Source organism: Triticum aestivum, chromosome 1A, assembly GCF_018294505.1.
Source record: "Triticum aestivum cultivar Chinese Spring chromosome 1A, IWGSC CS RefSeq v2.1, whole genome shotgun sequence".
Classification (NCBI taxonomy): Eukaryota; Viridiplantae; Streptophyta; class Magnoliopsida; order Poales; family Poaceae; genus Triticum; species Triticum aestivum.
In genome coordinates, this window is record NC_057794.1 from 107728306 (window position 1) to 107742221 (window position 13916).

Consider the following 13916-nt stretch of genomic DNA (forward strand, 5'->3'; position numbering starts at 1 on the left):
CCTCACTCTCAGCGGCGCTTCGTCTTCGTCGTCAGGAAGGCTAATAACATGAGGAGGAGCTACGAGAAAAATTCAATCGACCAGAGTTATAAGAAATCATCAGTCGATTCAAGGCAGAACATCAGTAATCATACCAGGGTTGGAAGTAACAGCATCTTCCATCTCTTGATCATCGTCCTTGGCGGAGATCTCAGAAGTAGCAGCACTGCAAATTTTGAAAGACCGTCAGTCGGCTCAGTGGATCGACCGAGGATTCGTCCACGGTCGACAAAGGAGAACAAGTTCTATCATTACCCAGAAATGGTGGGGACAGTCATCCTCATCTTGGGCAGAGCCTTGGGTGGCTTGGACGGCGCCGCGCGGGGGTGCTTGGGAGCTTTTTCAGTCGGCGCTGGAGAAAAGGTCCGAGGGCGCTTCGACGACTGCCCAACGGGAGCAGTCGCCTTACCACGTTCCCGCGCAGGGTCGTGTGTAAGCTTGGATCGCCCTTCCGAGCGGGGAGGTCCAGCTTCCTCCTCCTCCTCTTCGCTGGAGTCGACGCCGTCATCTCCCTCTCCTTCACCGTCAGACTCCCACTCCTCCTATTCGTCTCCGCTTTCGCCTCCGCTTGCCTCCCCTTCCTCGGCCTGCCCCTGTGCTCCGTTGGGTGTCGAGTACATCTCTGTAGTTGCCTGGAGAATAGCAGACAAGTCGAAAGTCAGTAGACCGATTCAAAGAGAGCAAATGAAGAAAGCAAGATCTCGGTCGGGGACACAAGGTCAGACCTGGTCCACCTCGTATGTACTGTCAAGCGGGACAACCCTCCTGGCTCCTCGGGGGTTGTCTTTGTTCCCTGTGATACTCGACAGCCACCCTTCCAGCATCTCATCGATGACCTCCTCTGGGTGAACCCGAGTGGTGTCGTCGAGGCCCGAGTACAGCCACATAGGATGGTCACGAGCCTGAAGCGGTTGGATGCGCCTCCGAAGGAAGACCTCCAGCAAATCCATGCCGGTCACACCGTCTCGGACAAGCTGAACCACTCGACCAACCAGCACCTTGACCTGTGCCTTTTCCTCCGGTAGCACTTTCAGAGAGGCAGGCTTTTGAGCTCGGTCCAGAGAGAAAGGGGGAAGACCAGTCGACTGTCCTGGGGTCACCTGGTCTTGGCAATAAAACCAGGTCGACTGCCAACCATGGACCGACTCGGGGAAAGTGATAGATGGAAAAGAACTTTTGCCCCTCATCTGGATCGCCAGGCCCCCGCATAGCTGGATCACTTGCGTCCGTTCGTCACTCGACTTGGCTTTCTTTACCGATTGGGAACGGCAAGTGAAGATGTGTTTAAAGAGTCCCCAATGAGGGCGGCAACCCAAGAAACTTTCGCACAAGGAAACGAAAGCCGCAAGATACACGATGGAATTGGGAGTGAAATGGTGGAGCTGCGCTCCGAAGAAGTTCAAAAAGCTTCGGAAAAAAGGATGAGGAGGTAGAGAAAATCCGCGATCGATATGGGTGGCGAGGAGGACGCACTCACCGTCACGAGGTTGGGGTTCGACTTCTCCCCCGGGGAGACGCGCAGCTTCGTGGGGAATGACTCCCCCCTCGACCATGTCATCAAGATCTTCCTGCCGAATCACCGAGGGCATCCAGTCGCCCTGGATCCAATCCCTGGGCAGGGCGGTCCTCGAGGAAGATCCGCCCCGAGCGGACTTCTTCCCCTTCCCCTGCACCGCCGCCTTCTTCACGCGCTCCAAAGCCGACGTCTTGTCCTTTACCATCGTCGCCGGCGAGGCTCGAACGGACCTACGGCGCTAGGGTGAGAGCGGAGGTGGCGGAGGACCTTGCGGGGGGAGAAGGAAAGGCGAGAGCACACTGTTGGGGAGCCCCGAGCCGGCAACTTATAAGGAGCCGCTTCCGAGTGGCTGACCGGTAGGCCCAGGAGATCCCGTCAAATCCCGCAATAGGCGCGCGCGGTACGTGGCGAAAAAGGTGGCTCGGAGATCGAGGAGCTTCCATCCTATCCCGTCCGATTACTTCGGCCGCCCCCGTCCATCTCGCTTCCCGAAATTCGAACCCCGCAGAATCCGTGGGCTGCAGAACAACTCATCAAACTGAAGAGCCCGCTCGTGCCGGCACTCGGTATTCCACAAGTAAGGAAATCCACTCGACGAGAGACCAAGAATGGATCAAGGTGACCGAAAGAAGTTGACAACGTCATCCGTGACGATTGATCCAGCACAAGACGTTCGTATAACGCTAAGAACCAGTCGGAAGGACCCCCAACTCCTTCCTCACTCGAACCTCGATCCATTCGGGGGCTAATGATGAAGCTATGTACCTAGGGTGGGGGCATGGACATGTCCTAAGGAGCCCTACCCAAGGACATCCCTGGAAGAAGTCACCTTTCAATCGACTTGAAGGTATCCCACTCGACAGATTTAAGACACTCGACCAGGAGGCTACCACTCGACTACGATGCCAACCACTCGACTGACAGGAGATCTAAAGCCACTCCGCAAGCAAACGGTCGGCCATTAAGTAGTCTTTATGGTCATCATAGCACTTTATTAGGGACGTTACCAGTAACGCCCAGTCTTAATGTATTTTAACCCTGCGTTACTGAGGACCGGAGGGGTCTGGCAAACTCTATATAAGCCACCCCCCTCCTCAGTAGCAGGGGTTGGCACCCCTGTAATTCATACACACATAATCCAGTCGACTGCCTCCGGGCACCGAGACGTAGGGCTGTTACTTCCTCCGCGAAGGGCCTGAACTCGTACATCCTGGTGTATTTACAACTTCTCCATAGCTGAGACCTAGCCTCTCCATACATACCCCCCTACCTCACTGTCAGAGTTAGAACCACGACACTAACCGCCGCCGCCGTCGCCAGAGGTGTGCGCCGGCGTGCACTCGACACCAATGAAGGTGGCGGCGAGGGATCCGGCGGCTCCACGTTTCGTGGAGGGCCTCGGCATCCGGGGCAGCGGCCCCGGGCGGAGAGCGCGGGGTGGCCCTGGCGGCGGGCCATTCCTGCCGGAGCTCGTGAGGCGCCTCCCTCGGTCTCGAGAGGGACGAGGAGGCGTCGGTCCCGGTCGTTGGTGTGCGGCCACCCTCGCGCGGTTGCCGCCGCTAGATGCATCCCATCCTCTCTGCCCCGATCTGCTCCTTCCATCGCCGGATCTGGGTCCCGGTGGCTTAGGTCGTTCTTCCGGGCGCCGGCATCGCGGATCTCGTCGAGTGGGGTTGGATCCGGGGAAAACCCCTGGAAGGCGCAGCCACATTGTACGCGACGCCCTGGGCGCCGTTCCCCTCCTTGAAGGTTGTGGTGTGGATCCTTCTCCCCCTCATTCCGTCCCCTGCTAGATGAAAGCCTAGGTCCCCTGATTCGGGCGGCAACGACACATCTGTGTCGTGTTCCTTCTTGGAGGTGCAGTCCGGGGATCGTAAGGGCGGCGAGAGAGTCGGGTGGGGTGTGATGGAGCCGGGTGGCAGCTTGGCTCTGCGCTTCAATGTCTTCTCTTCAGTGGCTCATCGCTGTTACCCTTGTTGCTGCCATTGTGGCCGACAGCTCTTGCCCTTCGGTGTGGCTTAACCGCAGATGATGACGGTGCTCGGAGTGGTGTGCTCTGAGCTTGCAGGTCTGCTCCTAGTTCCTTCTTCATGCGCGGCTTGGACGTCTTCCTTCTGGGTTCTAGGGTGAACCGAGCTGCCGGCTGCCGGTGCGGCATCCTTCGAGCCAGGATGAGAGGGCAGGGGCCCTTTGCAGTGGCAGTTCTAGAGGAGTTTCGGTCCATTACTGTCTTCGAGTTTGGCTACGATCACGAAGCTTGCGCGGTGGTGCATCCTCTCAAGTCCGTAGTTAGTCCTGTTGGTGTAGGTCGTCCTGTAGGGTGATTGCTGCAGCAGGTCGTTCCTCTGCTTGCTATCGTTGCTGTCTTTGAGTGCGTTTCGCTTTGCTCCTTGTATCAGCCGCTCGTTTCTATTTGCTTTTCCTTGTAAGTTGGTGATCTTGTAATCCTGACCGGTTGATGGCTTTGTTAATTCAAAACCGGGCTCTTCTTGAGCCTTCGTTCTAAAAAACTGCAGTGGATTCTCTTAATCCCATTTGCTCCGTCCGTCTTTTCCTACGTTAGTGTTTCTTTACCTGTCTTTGCATATTTTTGTGCTTAATTTGCATAGTATGTAGCACATCTAGCATGTTTGGTGGGCTGCATTAAGCCCAACCAAGTTGTAAGGTGCTAAATCTGAGTTGTTTGGTTGCCTGGCTCGTGTGAAGAAACTGATCCACGTAAAATTTAAAGCACTGCTCAGTCAGGTCGCCAGGAACGTTTAAATTGGCCGTTTTTCTAAACGCAAGCACGGGCTAGTTTAATTTACGCTACGGGTAAATGCAGACGAACAAACAACATACGAAACATGACAGAAAGCATGCATACCCTCGAACAGGCTTCACCTCCTTAGCAACCGCGAACAGACAGAGTAAGTTTTAAGTAGTTAATACTCCTTCCATCCTAAAATGAGTGCATCAAGCTTAATGTAATTTTGTACTAAAGTTAATACAAAGTTGAGACACTTATTTTGGAACAGAGGGAGTATAATGTAATTAACCCATAGGAAAAGCGTGCAGGATTCAATCCTGAAAAAAAAACAGAAATGTGCAATATTCAAAATGAAGGGTTGGGATCTCGTCTTCTCGAGATATATTATTGAGATGAATCCCCGAGGGGACATAACGACTGCTTATGGGGCAGCGATCGATCCATCGTTGGCTGGAAGATCGCACTCAGCCGAAGCTGTAAGGCGAGCCATTATCTCACGGCTCTCACGTGAGGACATCCTTTGGGCCGTCTGATCACATGCCATGGCCACCACCACATGAGTTCACCACCTTGCAGATGATGCTAGCACCGGACCCAACCATCTGGGTCAGGAGGGTGGTGCACCCATCACCCATGCAAGGCATGAAGAAATTAGAAGCAAGCCACCCGATGAGCTCGGACGTAATATCACTGATTCCGAACACCCAACCGTCCCGTTTGCTAGCTGAGGCGAAGCTGGCAGGACAACAACCTCCTAACGGCCGGCTGCTCAATCATGAGAAGAAACTCGAGACGTCAACAGCAAAAGGAGGGACATCTTGCGAGTAGGTAATTACTGGGGATCAGAGGCTTTGGATAATTAATCCATAACTTGCTTAAAGATTCATACTTACATCGGGCACGATGTTTTGAGTTCACAAAAGAATCCTAACTTTAGGACTTTAATTATTATTTACACAGCCAACTTGAGCGGCACAATGAGCAGATATAACTGAAATTCCTGAACTATGATAAATGTGGAGGGGCGCACTACTTGGTCCCTCAAGTGGTTTCATTTGCGGCGTCGGCTTTACAAACCGGGCAGGCGTTCTTCACCTCCAGCCACTTCTTGATGCAGCCCGCATGGAAGTCATGCCCACATTTCAGCTTCCCAAGGGAGTCCTTGTGCTTGTATTCCTCCTACAGCAAGCGCATGCGGATGAGAACAAACTTACCAAACCAGGAATACAGTGCAACAAGATTGTTGGCAATTATGATTCCACATAGTAGTGTCATCTTACCAGGCAAATTATGCATCTTTCCTTGTCTTGATCATTCTGTGTACGGGCAGAATTACGACAGGCTAGCTCCATCACGCAGCCTGAGATTTTTTCGTCAGCCAGGCCAGTGTTTACATTGCCAATTCGTTCTTCCAACGCCAGGAGCTCCTGTACATGACAATATCAAAAGTTTACATTTGTTCAACATGTTGATGCAGCTGTAGGCGGTAAGAAGAGCCTAAACTATTTTTCTCCTTACCTCATAGCTCATGTCATCAATGTCCAGTCTCATGTCCCAGTGAGGATCTAATGCTTCTCTAGACTCATGGATGACCAACTGGTCCAGCATCATAAAACGCTTCAAAGAGAGTGTAACTAAATTAGATGCAAGTTCAAAATGTATAGAATGTTGGAACAATTACAAGAAAAACTAAACATATAACTACCTCAGCTGCCGATCTTCCTAGGTTATTCTCCTCAATCATCAAAGGATGAAAACAATGATAGGAATCCCTCATCCTTCTACTCCTTGTACTACCACCATGCCCTACAGAGACGTGCCTAGGCTGTCTAAAAGATGCAGCAGCTTCGGCATGTAATGGCTGGACACTTGATGATGCTGCAGCAGTAGCAGGAGGATAGCTGGTCATGGAAGGTTGATAGCGAGGGTTAGCAGGCTCACACCGAACTGCTCCAGAGTTGGAAGAAGTTGTAAAAGCTGGCGGTGGATAATTGTGGCCAGCGTTGTGATGAACTGGTCTAGGAGTGTATCCAATGTGAGCAAATGGTGCAACGTCAGAAGAACCAGGAAGTGTTGGCACAGGAGCACTTATGTTGGTGCTCTGTGGAGCAGGATAGAATGGCCTCTCTCTGAATGCTATGCCAGTGCTTCCATCTGTCCCTGGAAAATGATATAAAAAATTCTTAGCTTCTTTGATGACAATCTTTACTAGTGTCAAATTCCAAGAGAATGGGATACCACCAACCCATAAAAAAAAAAGGGCAACCTGGTGCATGTAGCTCCCGCTTGCGCAGGGTCCAGGGAAGGGTCCGACCACTTTGGGTCTATAGTACGCAGCCTTTCCCTACATTTCTGTAAGAGGCTGTTTCCAGGACTTGAACCCATGACCTCATGGTCACAAGGCAGCAGCTTTACCACTGCGCCAAGGCTCCCCTTCGGATACCACCAACCCATATTACAATTAAACTGGAATAAAGTTTTTGGAACGGAGGGAGTAGGTATTAACTGGTGAAAGTCCTATGCTTGAAACTAGTGGTATGGCACAAGTCTGAGAACTGAGCAATAAGCTCAGTGGTGTGGGGCCACTGTGTGCGCTCTAAGCTTCCCTGGGTGTGATCCCTGTGGGATGAATAAACCAGTATTTCTCACCTCCAACTTAGGAATTAGAATACACAGAGAAGGCTTTTCCTCCCTCGTGTCTATTTTTGTAAATGTTACTCCCTCTGTAAAGTAATATAAGACGTTTAGATCACCAGTTTAGTGATCTATAAACGTCTTATATTACTTTACAGAGGGAGTATATCATGTATACAAAGAGCTATTCTGTCCAAACATGTAAGATATGATCATTTCACCTGACTACCCAAAAGTTTGTACCAAATCTTAGCAGAAGTAGAACAATATGAAAACACATCAGATTAGAAGCATGGCTATAGGGCTTGAACAGCAGAAGTTGAAACTAACCTGGAGGAACAATTCTGGGAGGTAGAGATAAAGGAGCTCTTTCCCGCTGTACTGGTGCACTTCCAAAAGGAGCATTTGCATTTGGATGGTATGGTGGCACATGAACACTGCTTGATGGGCAAGCTGTAGATGAATTATATTCCGAATGGATAGAACTATGATCATGGCGTCCCCTCACATTCCTCTGAGATCCTTCATGATTAAGAAACTGATGATCGTTCCAGTGGCTGGAACCCATGTTTGAACTTATTTGTGGAGGGCAAGTTTCACGAGTAGGAACAGGATTCAGGGGCACGTAACCAGAGAACTGATTATTGGAAGAACTGCCAGGATAATAGCCTCCAGCACTTACACCATCCACAGGATGAGTGATGGGATTTCTCCGCTTCGGTGCAACCCTTCTGTCATCCACATGGACTCCAGGAATAAAACTATCCTCCGATCTATTCGGATAGCTTAAAGAAGGCACGTGTTGAGTATTGTATGGTGCATAGCTGCTACTAGAGCTTCCAGCAGGAGGATAACCAGCATGGGAAGCATGCAAGGTTCCAGGGGCTCCCATCTGCTGACCATAAGACTGACCGGCGTAGCTTGAGGATGGAAGTTCATTAGATCTCACAGTTGTAACCCCATAACCTGATGGTCCCGCTCCATTAGGTGCATCACCTCTAGGATGCATAAATAACTTTTGACCTGAGATAAACAGGGTGCAACTAAATGAGTTCACCAAAACTGGGATACATGAATAAAAAAGCAGTGTGCTAGTTAAGTCCATGTACCAAAAGGCGGAGGTTCATTACGTGGCTGGTTCGTACGATCCATTCTTGAAATCTGGGAATTGTGATAATGATGCCCAGCCATGACTCATGTACAGTCTGATCAGATGTTTGCTTAATCTGGAAATTTTGAGGCACAGTATTAGTACTTCGGTTAAACAAGTTGCAGCTGCAAATGGGATAACATTTATAAGTGAGTGCATGAAGCATCACAAATGCATAAACTTAAGGGACAAAATACAAGCATTTCAGACCTTAGAACTGTGGGAAGTAAGATTAGAGTCACACGGATCTGAGATAATCAAAGCCAAATGATTCATCAAATGGCAATGCAGTTACTTAATTGGACATTATAGCTCAGTACCATCACAGGGATCACTGAGTTGGAAAATACAATCCATATATCCAATATATAACTAATGACATGTCCTCAGATACCACATGTCATCCTTATACTAGTCGATAGTTTCCCATTTATATGGCCTTGAAACTGTACTGAGCTAATTTTCTCTATTCAATGTGGCTGAAAACATCAGAAGCCAAAGCAAAAGAACTCAAACTGCTGAGATGATAAAGCCAGAGCAAATTTTGACAACAAAATATGAATTGTGTTTTTAAACCAGAGAAAGCAATATCAATGGTTTTGCATACCAATCAGTTAAGGTACAGTTACTGCTCAAAAAACTGCACTGTTACTCAAGTTAAGTATCAGAGTATAATGACAGCCAAGGTCGTGGCAGCACCAGGGGCAAGAAAATCACAACAGACTACATGACTGGTTAAAACAATCTGAAGTTTCATCTTTTGAACTTTATATTAATGGCATCTGAATGATTGGCATATTTTTAGAACTAATTTGCAGTATATCCATATGATGCTGATAATGCTGCTCCAGCTGCAGACTATCCATCTTACATATAATATTACATCTACAATCCATGTCAAAGTTCCACAGAAATTTTACTTGCAGCCATGGTAGAATTTTGGTTGCATTCAAAGATAATGAAAGATGGTGGGAGGATAGAAACTTGAAATGAAACAAAGTGCAGTCAGTTAAAGTGATAACTTTAAGAAAATGTTGCTCGCATGCATGTACTCCCTCCATTCCAAAATACTTGACTTCCATTTGTCCAAAAATGAATGTACCTATATACTAAAGCACGTCTAGATACATCTATATTTTGACAAATGGAAGGCATGTATTGTGGAACGGAGGGAGTATATTTTAGTGATTATTTGTGAGCAAATTATTAAAGCATGTCTGTTTGTTTTTTGGAATGTAAACACACCTGGTTGAAGATATTTTGACTTCATACCAAAAGGTCAAAAACAACTATTTGCACTATGTTTACAATTTCATATGATTATATTTCCAACTTCACACAGGATAAGTAGCATATGAGGACCACATTTGTCTTTTAACGAAGTGATAGAGCACATGATATCAGTATATATACAATGGATAGCATTAGGATTGTGTCACAAACAAATTTCCTGTACTTTTGAGTAAGAAGCAAGAAAAACAGCTTTCTGATATACATTTTGCCATGACAGGTAAGAAAGATAACACCCAAACCTCTGGCAAGCACTAGGTAAATAATCTCAAACAGCGTAAACTACAGCAAGCATTGCAAAAATGATAATACAACAAGTAGCCAAAGAAGTTGAAAGAGATTACTGATTTTTTTTGTGACAACACTCTTCCAATAGTACAGTTATCATATTTACATTCTAGCAAGCATAAGAATTATCTGACTGAAAATTCAAACTTTACATAGCATGAGATGAGCTCATGTCATAATGAGCTACATCAAGGGGAGAGATGGATAGTGTACATAATACTATCAAAATGTAAAATAATTGGATGTCTAAGACATAAGGGTAATGCTAGCTATCAGCTCCAGACGAGCCGGAAATATCGTCAAGGCAGTGGACATAGCATGTCATGTAGAAACATGGCCCATTTAAATAGATAACATATGTGTGATATTGGTTCCTCCATGAAGCTGGTGTGCCCTTTTGTTCTGCTTATATGTAGATGCATCTTGTTTCCAACATCAATTGATTTATGTTTGACTAGCCTTTCTCTCCTTTCATTTTCCCATCAAATGGCTATCTGCAAATACATTCTCTCAACACAATAACTGAGCTTGTTTCAAGGGTACACCTACCCTCACCACAGCCAGTTCTACGTCTTAAGCTGATTTCTTCTTGGAAAAGCACCTTCAGATCAACTACTTTGGTAGGAACCATTAGGTCTTACGTTCCTTTTCCAGATTTTACACCCATCTATTGGTAAATTAACCATCCAAACCATGACAAGCAAATTGATGGTTCTTGTATGAAGTGCATGCTTGCACTGCTCCAATTAATACTCCAAGTGATCATGAAATCCTTCTATGCAGGTTAACAATGGGCACTGGTTCATATACCATCACCAACGTACTTAGTCCATGAAGTTCATGGAACACACCACAGTAATCTAAACATACTATGTGCTAAGTGTGGCAGCAGTTAGGTATAATTTTCCAGTTCCCAGAAGAGGTACCACTTCCAGAAACCGCATTGGAAAGCCTGACTTGTATGCTTAAGATCTTGCGATAGGTATCACCTTCCCTCACGCTAAGGACAAAATACATTGATTTGAGCATATGCTCTTTCTGAGGCTAAATAGGTTCTCAAATCACATGTCAACTGAAGAGCTCTTCCATTTGACTGCAGCAGTCAGCACATAGTACTCGCAAAATGAATCAAGGAGCCCAATGTGCCCGATTGTTTGACCTTAATGTGAGCTTGATTTTGGTAAATCAAGTCAAGAAAGAAAATAAAATTTTCCTTTACTTCGCAGGATCAACTAGTACCTGCAATATTATTAGTAGCTCAGTCCAAATGAAAAGGTATTTACGCACAGGGAAACAAGACTTTTGACTATACTAATATTTCGAAGGATCTAAAGCTATCATCCTCCACAATAAATAAACTTCCCTTGTTTCAAGGCTTAGTAGGAACAGCAAATAAGCTGGAGGAGCTAGAGAAAGAAAGGCCAAAAAAAAAAAACATCGAAGCTAAAGGCAAGGTAGTATGAATGGCAGTACCCATGTTAAGGGTTTGTGACCACGAAAAAGGCGGTGGCAGCCATGGAATAAAGTTTAGCACAAGGCTAGCTTCTAACTTAGTTATCAGCTTAAATCTGTAATTATATTATTTCTCAAACTATTCACTAACCTGGGTACCAGGTCATCAGATAATTGGAGAAAACGGCAATTGCTTACCCAACCTAATTCCCACAATTGCCCAAGTTGAAGTCAAACAAACAACGAAATGGAATCATGGCCCCAAATATTGAACTCCAACTCTAACAAATCTTAATCGCTGCTTTGAAGAATGTGGCTATTTTGGAAGCCGAATCTCACTCTAACCTGCATTTCCACCATAAGAAATAACGGTTTGTTTGCCATTGCTGACTATATAAAATACTTTATAGATGGTGCTTAAAACGTCAAAAATAAATACCTGAAGATGCAGCAAGTGATGTAGAATTTCATGCATAATCATCAAAGGAAAGGACATCAGTGGTGTGCTCTTAACATATAAAGCATTTCTGCCTCTAAGAATAATCCGAGGCTGTACAACTTGTATGCTCTGTTGGGTGGAACATATAAACAACCAGTGTCGATGGCACAATGGAAGAGTACCTTCCATGATCTAACGGTAATAGCATCACACGATGAAGGTACACTTGAAGGCTGAGATCTAGCACAAGTTATACATATCACATGATCTTTTTCTGTGATCACTTAGAGACAGCATAAACTATATTTCCATTATATAAATTTAGATGCAGCATTCTTACTCTTCATTCTCACATATACAAGAAATTGTGAGCGCTGACCTGATTTTTGAGCAACAAAAATCAAACATAAATGATCAAAATTCAGATAGCTCGTATTACATAGTGTGTGGATGGTTTTGAGAGTACATTTTTACCGGTTTCTGTTATCCAGGAAAAAAAAACTGCTAGCAAAAAACAAATAAATAGAAACAAAAGAGTTGCCTGATGTCGAACTGGGAGCACAAACAACTCATTTCATGAATGTATTTTTAGGTAGGAATCAAGAAAATTTCCAAGGGCTTCAGTGGGCAGGTCAAATACATACAGGTTTCATGAACTGAAAGAGTAGGAACTAAGAAGAACGGTGAAAAATACACTTTACTCGTCAAACATGATCAACTAGCCATCCTATCTGGCAGCATCAACTGAATAATGTACCTGGGTAATCTAAGAAGGATTGATACAGCAAAACTTGCCCATTGGCCGTCCTGACACACCAGGATACGAGGATACGCCAGGATACACGTATCCCACAGTATCCCACAATTTGCGAATTAAAAAAAATAAAAATACAGGGGCACGGCTGGGATACGTGCATGATACATTGGGGACACTGTCAGCCGAAAAACAGCTACAGCCCAATACCAAACCCTATTTTGCAGGTGTCGCACGCACGCTCTCCACAAAAGAACAAGCTGCCCACAGCCTCGCAGGCAGCAGCGAATGGGCCGCCACCGCCGCCTCCTGGACTCGCTGCTGCCACCGTCGACGCCTGGACTCTACCAGCGACTGCTACCCAGCTCCAGCAGCCTCTCCTCCCAACGGCAGGTAACCAAGTTCCCAATCCCGGCAGCCTCTCCAACCTTTTCATATTTTTTTCTGATTTTCTTCCATTGAGCTGCTGCTGCTCTTTGAATACCTGATCTGCTGCTGCTTGCTACCTATGTTGTGCTGCTCTTTGAATCCTTGTGTTCCTGCTGCTCGCTTGACCTTGAATGCTTGTGCTACTGTTGAATGATTGCTGCTTGGCTGCTTGCTGTTAGGTAGGATGGCATCTCGGAGCGCCACCGCCGGTAGCCAATCGTTTGTAGGTGAGAGTGAAGGGCGGCCTGGTCTTCGTGCCGTAGATCCTTAGTATCCTCTTCCTCTGTATTCCCCGATTGGGGCAGTATTTCTCATTAATTTTGTATTAACTGTATATTACATGACATTTTTTATTTTATTTCATAATGTACTCGCCCGAATGGCTGTTTCTGGAAAATGCAGTATCCCGTGTCCCTGGCGGGGACTCCCCGCATGCGTATCTTTGCCCCCGTATCCGTGCTTCTTAGTGGATAATGGCCAACCTACCCAAGGATATAATAGATGCAAAGGTTCAAAGAGACGACCACAAGCAAGTAGATGGATGGAATGCAATTGTGTAAACCAACCATTGGGCGAGTATGACCAATTGACCATTCACAGCACAGCATGTGTTGACATCAACCAGTGATGAGTTACAAACAAGAGACAATACAAGCCTGGCCGCCTGGGTAGTGAGGTTGGAATAGATTAGGAGCATTCATGTTTACAGAGCTTGTTTTTTTCCTGGCACAACTAGCCCGATCTTAAAGGCTCGGTCTAATTCTAATTGGGTCACTGAACCAACCAGAAGTCAGACTGAAGGCCTGACGTCAAGTAGTGAAGTAACACATCGCCAGAATCAGAAGCTGAAGCATGATATTGTTCTTCGGCAGCGTTCTGTTTCCCCGAAAGGTCATAAACGGTACCATGGTGAAAATACAGGGTCAAGAGCAAGGAGACGGCTGAAGCAAGTATCATGCAAAATCAACTGTACCAACCAAAGGTGATCAGAGTTGCCGGCTTGTATGAGATCAACGAGTCAGAGGGTACAGAACCAAACGAGCTGTGACAGAGAGATTACAGCACATTAAGAGGGGGACATTGCGCATTCACGGAGACCGACCCTGACTCCCAGCCTAAATCGCACGACCCCAGGAGCTCAGCACAGTCCGGGAGCAGAATCAACCAATCGTACCG

The 13916-nt window shown here is 46.5% G+C and overlaps 1 protein-coding gene across 10 annotated transcripts in view; it reads right to left on the reverse strand.

The window, feature by feature from the left end:
- Positions 1 to 5160: 5160 nt before the first annotated feature.
- Positions 5161 to 13916, reverse strand: part of LOC123039105 (probable E3 ubiquitin-protein ligase RHG1A) — a 9595-nt gene continuing 839 nt past the window's right edge. Inside the window, exons 1-8 of one of the 10 annotated variants that reach the window (XM_044462424.1) lie at positions 11558 to 12275; positions 11317 to 11463; positions 8048 to 8164; positions 7269 to 7961; positions 6010 to 6464; positions 5823 to 5921; positions 5585 to 5731; positions 5161 to 5483 (exon numbers count right to left, since the gene is read on the reverse strand). In XM_044462424.1, the coding sequence (XP_044318359.1) occupies positions 5346 to 5483; positions 5585 to 5731; positions 5823 to 5921; positions 6010 to 6464; positions 7269 to 7961; positions 8048 to 8129 (1614 nt within the window). In that variant the 5' untranslated portion in view covers positions 8130 to 8164; positions 11317 to 11463; positions 11558 to 12275 and the 3' untranslated portion in view covers positions 5161 to 5345. Of the gene's footprint in view, positions 5484 to 5584; positions 5732 to 5822; positions 5922 to 6009; positions 6465 to 7268; positions 7962 to 8047; positions 13024 to 13916 lie in introns of those variants that run through there. The other 9 variants (XM_044462418.1, XM_044462433.1, XM_044462412.1 and 6 more) reach the window with 9 other exon arrangements.